This window comes from Rosa rugosa, chromosome 7, assembly GCF_958449725.1.
Source record: "Rosa rugosa chromosome 7, drRosRugo1.1, whole genome shotgun sequence".
Taxonomy (NCBI): domain Eukaryota; kingdom Viridiplantae; phylum Streptophyta; class Magnoliopsida; order Rosales; family Rosaceae; genus Rosa; species Rosa rugosa.
Window position 1 is genome coordinate 3,737,663 of NC_084826.1, and position 16,711 is coordinate 3,754,373.

The 16,711-nt window shown below is 38.2% G+C and overlaps 1 protein-coding gene and 1 long non-coding RNA gene across 3 annotated transcripts in view; one reads left to right on the forward strand and one right to left on the reverse strand.

The window, feature by feature from the left end:
• Nucleotides 1-12,910, reverse strand: part of LOC133719708 (uncharacterized) — a 51,114-nt gene extending 38,204 nt beyond the window's left edge. Inside the window, exons 1-2 of the long non-coding RNA XR_009851399.1 lie at nucleotides 12,396-12,910; nucleotides 11,614-11,690 (exon numbers count right to left, since the gene is read on the reverse strand). This is a non-coding gene — a long non-coding RNA (uncharacterized LOC133719708). The remainder of the gene's footprint in view (nucleotides 1-11,613; nucleotides 11,691-12,395) is intronic.
• Nucleotides 4,300-10,121, forward strand: LOC133721644 (protein BONZAI 3-like). 2 transcript variants are annotated; one of them, XM_062148316.1, is made up of 16 exons: nucleotides 4,300-4,692; nucleotides 6,243-6,290; nucleotides 6,651-6,799; nucleotides 6,894-6,942; nucleotides 7,365-7,421; nucleotides 7,612-7,779; nucleotides 7,891-8,025; nucleotides 8,116-8,177; nucleotides 8,324-8,417; nucleotides 8,506-8,620; nucleotides 8,698-8,774; nucleotides 8,963-9,100; nucleotides 9,206-9,370; nucleotides 9,459-9,572; nucleotides 9,698-9,794; nucleotides 9,905-10,121. In XM_062148316.1, exons 1-16 carry the CDS (start codon nucleotides 4,537-4,539, stop codon nucleotides 10,030-10,032), a joined length of 1,752 nt encoding a protein of 583 aa, XP_062004300.1. In that variant the 5' UTR covers nucleotides 4,300-4,536; the 3' UTR covers nucleotides 10,033-10,121. The 2 variants fall into 2 exon arrangements, with proteins under 2 accessions (XP_062004300.1, XP_062004301.1); XM_062148317.1 differs by lacking the exon at nucleotides 4,300-4,692 and adding an exon at nucleotides 5,300-5,977.
• Nucleotides 12,911-16,711: the final 3,801 nt, after the last annotated feature.

A 16,711-nucleotide genomic window follows, 5' to 3' on the forward strand; every position in this document is an offset into this window, starting at 1 on the left:
ATTCGAGCTGCAGGATATGTTCAATCTCGAGCGGATTACTCTTTATTCACCAGAACACCAAGGCAAGTGTTTCACTACCCTCTTGATATATGTCGATGATATTTTGATTAATGAAATGATGCTGTGAGTATTGATTCAATTAAGAAATTCCTGCATAGCCATTTTCGTGTTAAGGATCTTGGTGATTTGAAATATTTCCTTGGCATTGAGGTATCTTCTTCTAAGAATAGGATTTTTATTTCCCAATGTAAGTATGCATTAGAAATCATTGAGGATGCGGGATTGTTAGGTGCGGCACCCATTGATACTCCTATGGAGCGAGGTTTGAAGTTGTCTGATAAAAGTGATTTACTCAAGGATCCAGGTCGTTATAGGAGGTTGGTTGGTAGATTGATATATCTTACTATTTCAAGGCCGGATATTACATATTCTGTGCATGTACTTAGCAAATTTATGCATCAGCCTCGTAAGCTTCATTTGGAGGCAGCACTCTGTGTTGTGCGTTATCTTAAGAATGCACCTGGCCAAGGATTGTTCTTCTCCTCAAATAGTGATTTCAGGTTGAGAGCCTATTGTGACTCGAATTGTGCAGGCTGTCCACCCACTAAAAGGTCTACCACAAGTTACTGAGTCTTTCTTGGCCCCTCATTGATCTCATGGAGATCAAAGCGTCAGACAATAGTGTCGCTTTCTTCAGCTGAAGCAGAATACCGTGCAATGACAGGCACTTGTTGTGAGTTGACTTGGCTGAGATATCTTCTTAGAGACTTGGGAGTATTGCATCGAGAACTTGCATTGTTATACTGTGACAACAAAGCTGCGTTGCATATTGCAGCAAATCCAATCTTTCATGGCGGACCAAACATAATGAAATGGATTGTCATTACATCCGAGATAAGATTCAAGATGGATCCGTGGCTACAAGGTTCGTGGGTTCAGCACACCAATTGGCAGATGTCTTGACTAAAGCTTTGGGAAAAGAAGTCTTTACTCCTATGGTTCGCAAGTTGGGAGTGCAGGACATCCACTCTCCAACTTGAGGGGGAGTGTTAGGAAATTAATCTATCAAATCTTCTATTTAAAGTATATATATTCTGTACATAACAGTTTCCTTTGTATTCCTAGATTGTAGTATTGTTTAAACTTCGGTAATACATTTGATGGATGAGTTAAACCTAGTGTCTCTGCTTTATTAATCACTATGAGCTTTTTAAAGTACAGCTGAAAGGGCAGTACTGGATTGAAAATCCTTTACCAGGAGAAGTTGAAGGGTGAATTAACTGTATCAACATTTTACTCCATGAATCTTCGCAATAAGTTTCGAAAGGATTAAGGATCACTTCAAGTAGTTTCTTGAATATTCTCGATGAATTGAAAAGTTTTCTATCAACCACCGAGTATTCAAAGTCCGTCCTCGCTAATTTACACTTAAACGCACGAGCTTTGATTCAAATCTAGTGTTCTCGATCTCCTCTCTGATTATAAAATGGATACGATTTTATGTGCAGATGGATCGGAGAACTGACTTACTTGGATTGACTTTGACGTCCAAGTCGGTCCAACTTGTTTCCGTTGCAATGCTTGAATGGATTCCCGAGTAATTCCACAATACTGATCAATCTTTTTGGAAAATTTATAATATACCTGGGAATTTCCCGCCAATTTCAAATTAACATGGCTCTAAAGACCATATCATGTTGACCAGAACGGATATTAATTAGTTTCATATCTTGTTTTGTTATTGATTCCAGTTTGTTGGAATACTCTCATCCTCGACTATTCAATGTAAATTAATGTGTAACACCATTCATCCATGTAGTTCAATGCAACTATGCAAGCATATATTCTCCAAGCAACTCAAATAGTAATGGGAAAATGATGATGGTTTCCCCATTAGGCACGTTAATGTGTCTGTACTTTTGGCTTGACCGTCTCAAACTAGGATATATATATACACAGTAATCTTTATGCATGACTGTATGTCCATTGGTTTATTGGTTGGTCAAAGTACTTTCCAGTTTCCACAAAGACTACCCATTGGAAAGGAACAAGACTCTGATCTGGATACGTAAAGTTACAATTAAGTCAGGATACCATCAACCGTTTCCAAATGATTATCGAGTACAAACAGCCTGAGAGATACTCTTTTGGCGATAGGAAAACCTCAAAAAGAGGGCTTCAAATCTTCTGTCCCCATTTCCCTATTCCCTTCCCTGTCTCCTTATAAAATTTTGACACTTGGCATTGTTGTCCATCTCTTACCAGCCTACAACCCCGTTTAACTCTAACCCTCACCATCAATTTCTCCTATACCAGAACTGATCTGCAGAGAGCAACCACCACCCCCACCACCCTCCCAACCAAACCCGTCGCCACCACCACTCCAAATCTTTTGGCCATGCCAGAACTTCAGATCAACACCTAGGTTCCACCTCCAACAACCCAGCCCTTCACCGTCGAAGCCCCACCGGAATCCCTTCTGCACAGCCATGGTTTGCCAGCCAACACACCCACAAAACAGTCCCATAGCAGTACATCGGCAGATCAATCCTCTTAGCCAGCACAGAAAACTCCACGTTCCGCCGACGCCCCTCAAAACAGATGGCCATCGATCACAATTGCTTCTTCTCCACCAAGACAAGACCATCAACCACCCATCCGGTAGCAACCACCACGTATCGGTGAGGCCAGAGGCCCGTGCCGGCACTGGGTCGCCGCTGGAGGAGATCACCAGAGAGAAAACTGAAAAAAAAAAAAAAAAAACCAACCCTTGCGCAAAACTGCAGCTTGCCGAGAAAGACGGAGAAATCTAATTACCGGGAATCTCTCTCTTGATTTTGGAATATTGCTAAGTTGTTTGTGTTTGATGGCACAGGAGATTCATGTTCCATGGTGGCATTTTTGAAGAGGAGTTCCAGACGAAAAGCAAGACAGCTGACAGCCGAAGAAGAAGAGTTGTTGTTTTAGTGTTTTGGGTGAGTTAGAGATGTTGGGTTAGAGTTAAACGGGGTTGTAGGCCGGTAAGAGATGGTTAGGCTGAGGAAACAACAATGTCAAGTGTCAAAATTTTATAGGGAGACAGGGAAGGGAATAGGGAAATGGAGACAGAAGATTTGAAGCCCAAAAGGCAGAGTCCTGAAAAGCTGTTGGCAGAGGCGTTATCCCCCTCACTCTTGCCGATTACAATCCAACACATCAACACAGGATTTTTCTATTGCACAAGGTATCCACGGACCCACCCATGAGAGCAATAGCTCTAGTTGGCTAAAGAAAGCTGGAAAGTGCTTCGCCAGAGACCCGATTGATTCTCGAGTCATCTTGATCTCTCTCTTCCATCTTATTGTTAATGTCTTATCTTTTGGAAATAATATAAGATTTTTTTGAATGAGTCCAAAATGGACAAACTCAAGTTCATGATAAATACAACTTTAAAGGATAAGACTTGATAACTTGATTTCAAAACAAAAATGGGTCAAGTAAATTATAAGAGTCATCGAAAAAAATTTCGTAAATGATAAGAGACTAAAGAGATACACCAAAGGGATTGGTTCCAATCACCGCTGGTGATGAAATGAAATATTATTAATCTCAACCACAACATCTTTCCCTCTTGTTCCGGCGTCATTAATTATTGTTGAGAATATATACATCTTACATGGGAAAAATGAGACATTGCCTATAAGTTTATAAGGGTTTGGACCACTCCATTCATTGCCAATTGGTTTTGGATGTGAACCCCAGATTACTTTATTATGATATCAGAGCGGGTTACCCACGTGTGCATGTCTCACGGCCACATGAGCTCCACGTCACCTAAAGTTGTCCATGTGTATGGCTTGAAAATCCGCCACACGTGCAGGGGCGTGTTGAGAATATATACATCCCACATGGGAAAAATGGGACCTTGCGAGTTTATAAGGGTTTGGGCCACTCCATCAATTGTCAATTAATTTTGGATGTGAACCACATATTACTTTATCAATTATTGCCACTGTTTTTACCTCGCCCCTTCGATTCATATACCGGTCCATATCCATTAGCCAAAAACCGTAAAAAATACCAGACGTACTATACGTAAACTCTTTGCCCAGTTACTGAAATAGGCAACAGTAATGAATGCCCACATCACCAAAATTTGACCTATCTCCCTATAGGTAGATTACCAAACTACCTACTGCATTGTCATAAAAAAAATATAAAAAAAGGACCCAATTAGTAATAATTAATTGCTTATTTTCGCAACTATTTCTGAAAAGGAAATAGTATAAATTTTCGCAAAGAATATTAATTAACCGCGTGTGTTGAAGGCTTGAAGCAGAAGAAAAAAATAGTTAGGTGATGAAGCTTCGCGGAAAAAAAAATCGTTTGACGCAATATCACCTATGAATTCACCTATATACTTGGTGTGTCGATTAACAAAAGGCGCGAAACCAAACTAGAATCTCCTGAGAAAGAGACGAGACGAGACGTTCGGGGTTTTTAAGGTTTTGAAGAAGAGGGAACAGTGAGAGAGAGAGAGAGAGAGGTTTATCGGAGATGGGAGGGTGTTTTTCCGACGTGAAAGGTGGCAAGCAGGCAGTGGGAGGGGCCCATCAACAACAGAGGCCGATCAACAAGGACGCTGACTCAAACGACGCCGTTGAGCTGTTTAACCGCTCTCGTGGGGTTTATCCTCTCTACACTCCGCTCGAGGTAACCTACATTTGCCATGGAGTAGTTTAATTTCGGACTAGCCACAATTTTACTGTTGCTTATTGTTAATTTTGGCATGTAAAAACCCTTAGAACATGATGCATGATGCTTCTTTTTGTTTATTAATCCTGATTCAATTCTCAATTTTTTGTTTATTTTTAGAAAAGTAATAATATTAATATTTCTGTGGTGCTCGGTGGTTCTGGGTTTATCTACACATTGTGTAATGGTTGAAACCTGGGAAGGTTGGTAGGATATAAAAACAGTTAAACAACTTTGGTGCCCAGAACCACAGAATTGGTTGAACTGTTCTTGTGCTAGTAATCTCATATTTTATTAGCAGCCTAAACTTTTTACTTTTATCAATTTATTATTTATAATCTATAGAATGTTTTTTGAACCAACTTAAAATGAACTTTTGATTTCTAAAGTATGTGCTTTAAAGATGGCACGATTCTTGACTATAGTATTGTTAATTTCAAAACTCGTATGGCTCGGTTCAAGATGGCATGCTGCGGGTCATTTTGGCCGATGGTTTTCGTATATATGATTTTAAAAATCACTACCCGCCTTGCCCGAATTGCAGTCTGCATTCTCTAATAACCTGGCCTGCAAGTCTTCTCGAATGTTCAACGTGAAAGTTTCTACATGGTTCACTGTAGATTTATAATTTCCAACTGTTTTACTATAAGATAATGGCTGTATTTGCCCTGTAAACAACGCAATTGACAATTGACATCCTGTCTAATTTATTTGCATATATAATTGGTGTTTTACGTGTTAAGCTGTATGTTGGTTGAATACTGCACCTCAATCACCTGTCTGAAAAATGCCTACAACATACTCTCGGAAACTGGACATTAGCAAGATTCTGATTATCTTATGCCATTTTGCCTTGAGAGCATAGGACAAAACCATCAATCGATCTCAAAGTATTGTTTCTCTCTTGGAGGTGTGACAATAGTTACAATACTCTGCTACTTATCAAGAGACGCCATCATTTCTTGTGGATGTGTGGACATAAAGGTCTCCATGAGATGTCTGACAATGTGGATATAGCCGGGGACATCTTCAAGAATACCAAAAGGCCTTGATCCATTTTGTCTTCCTTTCTTTTTCTTTCCGCATTTTTCATCAAATACGTGGTTTCAAATGGTATATATATCAACTTGCTAAAGGTGGTTAATGCTACTCCTAGAGGATTCTCTCTGCACCACTCCACCTAGCTTGAAACAGCAATGAACATTAAGCTGGACAATGTAGTGAAGCTGTAATGGACTATGAAGTATACTACTTGATATTGTTTACCATCTGGTCTTCTATAATTCATAAATTAAGTGTGTGAAGATTATGTATAGTTCAAACTTTGGTACACATCTGATGGATGAGTTAAATCTAGTGTCTCTGCTTTATTAATCACTATGAGCTTTAAAATGCGTGGATGGTTCTCTTATTTGTAGTTCTATTCATTTTCATATATTTTTCTAGTTGGACCTTCTATTTCCTTCTTTAATTGGAATGTAATGTCGGATTTCTTATCTGTGTTACAGTTATCGTTGTCAGCAACTAACTTGCTTGATCGTGACATTATGTCAAAGGTATGTTTATATATCCATGTCACCTTGAAATATAGCAGTAATTGAAATATTAGCTAAAGCCTAATCAGCATTTTTCACTCTGGTATTTTCTTATACCTGCTTGTCATAGTAATTAAAATACTGCAAACTTTAAGAATGTAACATGACTACATGAGCATCACCTGTTTATCTTGCTATTGCTTGTCAATAATTGTTATTACTACTACCCTTACAAATGGAAGGGCTATCATAGTTCTAATCAATGAAGAAAAAACCTGTTCTGTTTGATATGGTTCTATGTTATGTACTTATATGACATTTAACATGGGTACTCTGTCATGGTGAGGAGTAGTTCTTTTAACATCTGTTATTTTGTTTCAAAGTGATCCTATGGTTGTGGTTTATGTGAAGAAAGGAGATGGTAAGCTACAGGAACTAGGGAGAACTGAAGTAATACTGAATAGTTTGAAACCAGTGTGGATTGAGAAAATCACAGTCTCATATCAGTTCGAGATTGTGCAGCCATTGATGTAAGTTTCTCGATCATATTTCTTTCCTTTGCATTGGTTTGACTAGGCTGCTTGCCTGACCTTTCCGTTTTTTCTTGTTATGTGCTTAACCCAGATTTCATGTCTATGATGTCGATACAAAATATCACAACGTAAATGTAAAGGTATTACCATGTCTTCTATCAAGGCTTTCTATAAACACAATTCTGAATTGTTATAAACTACCCTGCTATTTTTTAAACACTACAATTTTTCAGTTTTTGAACCATGAAGGTGTAGTAAATTGCTTATTTCTCAATTAAAAGGAATCGGCAAGAAATATAATATAGAAATTAAACAACCTTGGGAAGCATATATATATATAGGCTTAGGATTGTGGACAATTTTGCAAAACGTAGGATTAGTATGGAACGAATTAGGACTTCAGATTGGATGGAAGCAACAGATAAACAAAGTCTTCAAAGGTTCTTTGTCTTTTGCTGTAACCGACCTTTAAATTTAGCATCACAGTGGGAATAAAAACCTAATGCAAACTCTATTGAAGGAAGATTTCGCTTCTTAATCATCTCATTGTGTTGCATTGCAGACACTGAAGTTGGAGGATCAAGAATTTCTTGGGGAAGGTAGTTGCGTTCTTTCAGAGGTAAATTACCTTCAAATAAAGAGTGCTCATAAAAATAGGTTATTTCTTTGAGCTGGTGCAGTATGTGTAAAAATCAATATTATTATTGTTATTATCAATTTCTATATCATTTATTGAAAAAATGTTTTAACATCATTTGCTAATTTCTAAGATATATTGTGTTTGTGAACATGTTCTCTTCTAATTGCAGATAGTGACCAAACAAAGTCGAAGTTTAACCTTGAATCTGCATAACAGAAGTGGGCGTGGCTTAGGAACACTCACTGTCCATACTGAAGAAACTATGGCTTCGAAGAGTGTTGTTGAGATAAAATTCTGTTGTTCACAATTAGAAAACAAAGACCTCTTCTCTAAAAGTGTACGCGTTATGAAACCAAGTCTTAAGATCTTTTTACTTGATACATTCCTTTTTTCTTTTCTTTTTTTTGGTTGAGGATTCTTATATATCTTTTCGACTTCTTTAATATAGGATCCTTTCTTAAGAGTATCTAGAATTGTTGAGAGTGGAGGTTCTGTTCCAATTTGCAAGACTGAAGTAGTGGATAACAATTTAAATCCAATTTGGAAACCACTATCCCTCAGTATGCAGCAGTTTGGAAGCAAGGTAAGCTTGCCAATTCCGCTGACCTGTTAAATACAGCTAGTAGTTTGACAAATAAGGTAGCAAAATTCATGCAACTTATATTTGGTGCAGGATAATCCATTAGTCATCGAATGCTTTGATTTCAACAGCAATGGCAATCATGTTCTTATTGGGTAACTATTAAAATTGCTGGTTCAACTTTTTTTTTTCCTTCTTTTTTTTTTTTTTTCTCTTTCTGCTCTTTTTTCTTAACTTTGTCCTTTTGCCTGTACAAGAAAGGCGACCAACCTTTTTGAATTTACCTCTTTGGCCTATATAGGAAACTTCAAAAATCAGTGGCAGACCTGGAGAGATTATACAAAGAAAGAAGTGGGGTGAATTTCGTCATTCCATCTTCTCATGGTCATGAAAAGGTGTTTATTCATGCTTGCATTCCAATTCATATACTAGCATACATGTCAATTAATTTACTCACTGTTTCTTTATAATATGGCGTTGTAGGTTTCAAAGGGTCAGTTGTTTGTGGATCAATTTAATGAGAAGCAACAGTTCAGCTTTCTCGATTATATTTCCAGTGGATTTGAACTTAACTTCATGGTTGCCGTTGACTTTACGGGTAAGAAATGCGTGGTATTTTCAATATGTGTATCATTTCCAATGTATTTGCATGCCTTGTACTGAATTTTCTCACAGCTTCAAATGGAAATCCTCAACAACATGATTCGTTGCACTACATTGATCCGTATGGCCGATTAAATTCTTACCAGCAGGTTAGCAAACTGTGGAGGTTAAATAGCTAATTAATAGTTTGGTAATGTTTTTAGTGATTAACGAAATGTTTCTAATAACTTGCAAGACAAGATTTGTGCCTTCATTTAATGAAATAACCTTAGGAGGTTTTTTCTGTGAGTAGTTGAGTGGTACGATCTACAAATGTAACCAAGTATATAATTTGCAGGCAGTAACAGAAGTTGGGGAAGTCATTCAGTTTTATGATACTGACAAACGCTTTCCTGCTTGGGGCTTTGGAGGAAGGACAGCTGGAGGACCTGTATCGCACTGTTTTAACTTGGATGGAACTGCAACTGGCTTTGAGGTAAATTAAGAGTCTGGTTCCTCGCATATTGCTTTCTACTCTGCTTTGCGAACTTTTTTCCCTACCAATATTTTTCTTATCTTGATGATTTTTTCATTTATTTAGGTTGAAGGGGTTCAAGGCATAATGACTGCGTATGCCAGTGCCCTACACAATGTTTCTCTATCAGGACCCACTTCGTTTGGCCCAGTGGTTAATAGGGCTGCAGAGATTGCTGGCAATTCTCTATTCCACAACAACAATAAGTACTATGTGCTACTGATCATTACGGTAAGAGAAGGATGAATTTTATTTGCAAGCTTTTGTTTTATATATGTGATCTTTGTTATTGTAATAACATAAAGGCCACCTTTTATAGGATGGGATACTTACAGACCTGCAGGAAACAACAGATGCTTTGGTGAGGGCATCTGATCTTCCCCTCTCAGTTCTTATAGTTGGAGTGGGAAGTGCGGATTTCAAACAAATGGAGGTATAATTTTGTTTCTTTTTACGAGTCATCACTTTCTCCTTATGGTACATATGTTGGTTTTTCAACAACTAGAATTTAAATTTTTTTTTTTCCTTGAATGCATGTCTGAATCTTGTACTTGGCAGATTCTCGATGCTGACAATGGACAGCGATTATCAAGTTCAACAGGCCGTGTGGCTACCAGAGACATTGTACAATTTGTTCCTATGAGAGAAGTGCAGAGTAAGTCCCAAACATCTCTATTTTTACTCTCCACGGCATTCGTCATGTTTGAATATGGATAGAATCTATTTATTCGCAATTAAGACAAAAATTCATTGTGATTCTAACAGGTGGGCGCATTTCTGCTGTTCAATCGCTTCTCGAAGAGCTGCCTGGACAGTTCTTGAGTTACATGCGCTGCAGAGACGTCATGCCTCTCACTGTCCATGCAGCCCAATCATCTGCTCCACAACTTTAGAATAGGACAAGCACAGCATCGTGAAGTTCGTTGAAAGATATAGTCGATATGAAACGCTGATCTCATAAATCTAAAATATTCTTTGTCAATATTACATTATTACCAAGACTTGACATGAAGTAAATCTGTACATGCATTACAAAACTCCCAATCCCAATGTCTATTTTTTCAAATTATCCATCGGGCCGTCTGGCGACACCAAAGAATTGGAAACTTCAACATAAGTACTATCCATCTTATCAGCTTCAAGTCTTGTCACGCCCCGAATTTTGAATAACAAATTCAAATCTGAAACATGATTAACATCAATAACAAATAACGTCCTGAATTTTTTCTCACAAACAACCACACTTCACACCTCTCAATATACAATAAGCCAAATCCTCAAGTTATTTATTACAGCACACTCTCACCAAATATAAATGTAGCTCAAATGAGCTTAACTCATCTCACTATTACAATTGCTGTAAATCTATGACAAATACTCTAACCCGTACGATCACCGCCTTGATTCTCCTGACCTGCAGGATTTCCCGCTACACCATTTGAATTTAATAGTGCACCGGGAATTGGCAACAACACAAAACCCGGTAAGCCTTAAAGCAATCTTTAAAGCTCGTATGAGTAAACAAGAAAGAACGGTTGATTTATTATAACACAATACTTTTAACTCAAGTAACAACCAAAAATCTCAACATCTGCAAGGAACATCAACCAACTCACGGAAATCCACAAAGAATACATTTCCAAAATCCTCTAACCACAATGTCACCACTCTGGTCCTATAATCACCCAACCCCATATATCACCACTTTGGTCCATCCCAACAATACGTTAGAGCTCTAACTACATCGCTACCAGTCACCTTGGCCTAGGTGCAAGTAATACGACATACTTCGGTTAATAATAAACCGTCGCACTTTGGACATCCCCATCCTCAGCACAATATACTTCGGTTAATAATAAACCGTCGCACTTTGGACATCCCCGTCCTCAGCACACAACTTCGGTTAATAATAAACCGTCGCACTTTGGACATCCCCGTCCTCAGTACACAACTTCGGTTAATAATAAACCGTCGCACTTTGGACATCCCCGTCCTCAGCACACAAACACTCCGGTTATCCATAACCGTCAAACTTCGGACACCTCGTCCTCAGAATCCTACATTCTCCAACTCTATACATCCTCCAATGTAAATCATGAATATTAACAAGAACTCATCAATCATGATCATCACATATAAATATGGTAAGTCAAATTTCAATTCATAGTAATTTAATCATCCCAAATTCCACACTCTTCAATGTCACACCATTCCACATATAATCACGTAAATATATATATACGTAATCACCCACTCAGGAATGACCACTAATACCAACTATAGTTCACACAAGAAAATCGTGAAATTCATTTTGTATAATTAAAATCATTTTACTTACCTATGGACCGTCGTTGATCAAGTCCGTATGATTTAAAACAAATATTTATTCCATAAATATTTTCACACAATTACAACTAAAATAAAGTAATTAAAAGTGCTCGGTTCGTAATATGAACCACGTGAGGTTTACTCACCTCTAATCCAGCTGCGTCTTCTTAACAGCTCAATTAACAATCTCACGAATCGACCGCCAAATAAATCCATCGATCACCTAATCCAATAATGATCTTAACTTAGCCAACAACTCAAAAGCACACATATACGGAAATCCAACGGTCGGATTCTAATTTAATGATGATCCAACGGTCGGATCGAAATTAAATGATGATCCAACGGTCGGATCCTCACGGATCACCTTTAGGATCACCCTCCAAAAATCATCACGAAGATCCAACGGTCGGATCTTCCTGAATCGTCCTTACTAACATCTTCACAAATTTATACAAAAATCCGACGGACGGATTCTCACGAATCGCCTCCCTAATCACTGTTTCTCAATTATATGAAGATCCAACGGTCGGATCTTCGCCCATGACTACACAAAGCCACTGGGACAGTCATAAGATCATCATATCAAAACTACAAGTCCATCTGACGGTCCTAACTTCACATATCACAAATCTAACGATCGAAATAGATCGAAACTTAAAAATTCATAACTTCATCATACGATATCCAAAAATTGCGTATAATATATCGAAATGATCGTATTGAAATATAGAATCTAAAAATGCACAGAAACTATATTTTTGACCCCCGGAGGTGGCCGGAAAGGGCCGCCGGAGTTAGGGACAGAGCCGCCGCCGACCACCGCCAATGGTGTCGGGGTCGGGCTGCTCCTCTTCATCTCATCAAGCCTAACCACTTTCCTAACTAGCATGAAGTCTGAAAACAAAAGGAAGTGGTCGGAAATTACCTAGAACACACGGGTTCGCCTGAAATTTTCCAGAATCCGGTGAGAGCTCCGTTCAACGTAAAAACTTCAACAAATCGCTTCGATCCCTTCATGAAATGTGTTCAGAACTTCAATCTGAGTTCACCAGCCCAAGAATCTTGAAGATTGGTGGTCTAGAACTCGAGATATCGGCGTTGACTCAAAATCGAGCTTAAATCGGACCGGGCTTACCGCCGCCGCTACAGGCCGCGCCGCCGTTCAAGGCTTCCACAGACAGGTGCGCAAGGACCATACGAAGCCAATGGAAGAAGTTTGGTGAGGATCGGTGGCCGGAGGAGGAAGAAATAGCCGGAAGAAAATCGAAGGCGATTTCCGGTCGGGGGAGGGGCTGCAGCTCCGAGTTTCCATTTTTGGAAATTCTGAAAATATTTTCGGAAATTTCCGAAAATGGAAGCTTTATACTAATTTGGAAACATTTTCAAAAAATCATAACTAATTCATACGAACTTCGATTTTTGCGTTCCTCATATGCACGCGATCGTGTCGACGAGCTCTACAACTTTCATGAAGGAAGTTTTCCCAAATTCCCAATGTATAAAAAGTCACTTTTTGAGACCTCCTAAATAACGTTCGTTTTCGAAAATTAATCGTTCGAACTAATTCCATAACTTCTCCAAGCCTCGTACTCGCTCCCACTATCGTGAAATCATTTCTAAAAATCCACGGAAATTAATTTGGATTTTTCGGGGTATTACAAGTCTGAATTTGAAGGTGAAGTTATGAACATCGTCTCCATCAAGTACTGATTGATCGAGCCAATTCACAGAGTTTCCTGCAAGTTTTACAATGAAATTTCTACAAGTTTTGATTTCAAATCTCGCGCAGAATCGATCCAATTTACTTCTCTGTCTGTACTGATTACATGCATATATGTAGTAAGATAATATCTGAAGGAAAACGGAGCGAAAATGTTCGTGCAGGTTTTCTATGTTGAGGTTTAAGGATGAGTTTTCGTTGACTGACTCAGATTGACTTGACCAAACTCCCACGTGTGCCTGCATGGGGAATTCATTCACGTACGTGGAACTGACTTGGCATTTTCCCGCCAATTTCAATCCGCCAATCACGCTTCATTTTATTCATAATCGGATGGATCTGTGACTAATCATTAGTCAATGGTCAAAGTATTTGGATAAGGTTCATGAATCAATTATGCAGGTAAGCATGCATGCAATTTACTTGCTAAACTAATGTTTTTTTTTGACAAAGTCTTGCTAAACTAATGTTGGATCCATAGTTTGAGAATTGAATCTTGGCCGGACTGAACTGGTCATTGGAAAATATGAATTGACAAGATAGATAGAGCAAAAATTAAACCGACGGATAAAATTAATTGTCTCTGTTTACGGATAACGACAATATGCAATATTATGATGTTGCTATGGTGACAAGAGGGATCTTGCTTCTGTATATATCATACTCATCCCTTGGTTGGTCAACGTGTCTTTCCACTGACTGAGACGAACCCACTGGAAACGGTTGAGACTTGAGACTGGTATTTTTTTAGCCAGCGGATATTTTTAAACCTCATATTGGCTTTTCCTTCACCCCAAAAGGTTATTTCACCCCAAATAATGATTGTCTAGTTTTGAAGTATTACATGTAGTGTTAACTACTAGAGTGAGTTTCTCAAAAAAAAAAAAAATGAAACAAGCAAGCTCAAGTGCTCAACCAACCTAACATTAATAAAGACGGATATCGTGCGGAATACTCGTAAATTATATAGAAATTGCTCACCAATTACACCTTTTTTACCTGTTGAGTTAAGAATAACACTAACAATAACTTTTAGGTACGGAGTGCTCTGAGACCATACGGCCTTCGTTTCCGTTTTTTGTTTTCTTTACAGACTACACAGCCTGCTGATGCACGCATACATGTTGAGCATCATTATAATTTACTTAAAAACTTGGGATAGAAATACTGACTTACCTGTGCTACCATAACTGCCAAACTTGGAAGCAGTATTATTATCACCAGCAATGAGCGAGGCAGTGACATAATGAATATTGAAACTTCAAGCTAGCTTGTGATTCTTTTATATCTGTGCTCAACTTTTTCCTTTCTGGTTAATTTCAAATATTTCTTGTCCTCATTATGTTGTTCCCCAGTGCTATTGTTTTACAAAGTATAACAAAAGGGATCATTTCATCACCAAATTGGCTGCAGGATGCATGTAAGTTTGTCTGCCATAGCTGCTTGTTTAGTGGACTGTGAATCACAATGATTGCTATAGGGAAACAGATAAGGGGAAAGAAATAAAGATTCCGACAGTAGTCTTGCATAATGCAGTGTCATCTGACCAATATCCCCTCTCCTGCAGATCAGCACTCAACAAATATGAGTTGTCTGAATCAAAGAATACTATTGGGCCTGAAGTGTAATCCATGATACAGGTCCCTTGTAGGAAAGTCCTATATTGTGTCTGGGAGCACCAAGAATTAGAAAATTCAACTTGTAGTGTTGGTGCTGTATCTCTCTCTCTCTCTCTCTCTCTCTCTCTCTCTCTCTCTCTCTCTCTCTCTCTCTACAGCTTAAAGGACAGTCTTGGATTGAAAAATCTTTAACAGGATAATTTGAATGGTGAAGTAACTGAATCGACATTTGACTGGACTGAAATCTTCTGACCCCATTCCCCTATCTCCTGTCCCTTCATTCTGATTGGTTAACAAGGATTAAAAAATGAATATAAATATTAAAAAATGAAACAAAAGTTTAAGATAAGGATTTTTTAATCCATATCAACCAATCAGAATGAAGGGACACCTATCCCCATCTGAATTGGGGACAGAGGATTTGCTGCCCATTTGACTCGTTGAATCTTCGCAATAAATTTCGAAAGGATTAAGGATCACCTCAAGTTACTGTGTTTTACATTTTCTTGAATATTCTCTATGAATAATTTTCTAGCTACAACCGAGTATTCAAACTCACTACCTTTGATTTCAAATTAGTGATCTACACTATTCTCTAGCTTCTCTCTCTAATTATAAAATGGATACGATTTTCTGTGTAGATGGATCGGAGAGAAATGAAATGATACCTCTCGTTGACTGACTCTAATGTCCACGTCGATGTCCGATGCAATGCACATGGATTCACGTGTAATTCCACATTAATACTGATCAATCTTGTCGAAAAATGCTGGAGTTTACTTGGGAATTTCCCGCCAATTTCAAATTAACATGGCTCCAAAGACCATATCATCTTGACTAAAAAGGATGAGATCTTCTCTGTTATCGGGTTTCAGTTCGTTGCAATACTCTCATCATCGACTAGTCGATGTAAATAAATGGATAACATCATATTCATTCATGTAGTTCAATGCAACTATACATGCAATAAGCATATGTTCCAAGCACCTCAAATAGTAATGGGAAAATGACCGCGAAGGTTTCTGTCACGGACACGTCCCTGATCGACTAGGGAATTTTTTTCACTTCTTCAAGGGTGTAACAGTTTCCCATTAGGCACGTTAATGTGTTTTTACTTTATTAAATGAAAACGCTCTATAGCAGACTAGCTTCTTGAACAGGTAGCTTAATTAGCAGGTTTAAACCACCATAGAACTAGTCTATAAGAATACAACTAAACGGAGTTGAATCAGCTGTGGAGATCTAATTAACATCATACTGGTTGTGTGTATATACATATACATACTATATATATATGTGTGTGTATTCAGTTTATGATCAAATATCATCGAGAACTAGATTTCAGAATACCTAGTAATATTTTATATACACATGTACAGTAAACTAGGATTGTATGCCTTCGATCTATGTATACGCACGGTCTTACGTATCCATTGGTTAATTAATTGGATGGTACTAAAGACGACCCACTGGAAAGGAACTGATCTGGATACGCGTCAGTAAGAGTCACGATACCATCATCTGTTTCCAATTGATTCTCGAGTACAGACAGCCTTGAAGATACCTGAAAAGAGGAGAGTCACTTTTGCCGATGACAATCCTAACACATCATCACTGAACGCTTTTGGGATATCGTTCTTTTAGAACTTCAAATAAAGAAATGAATAGAAGTGCTTCGCTAGAAACCCCGATTGATTCTCGAGTCATCTCCAACTCTCTTCCAATTTATTGTAAATGTCTTATCTTTTAAAAATAAAATAAGAATTTTTTGGAGGAGAGTCCAAAATGGACAGACTCAAGTTCATGATAAACACAACTTGAAGGGGTTGAGTAAATTGGACGTATCAAGAGATATCCAAAAGAGAATGGTTTCAACCACCGCAAATACTCTTTTGTTGTCAC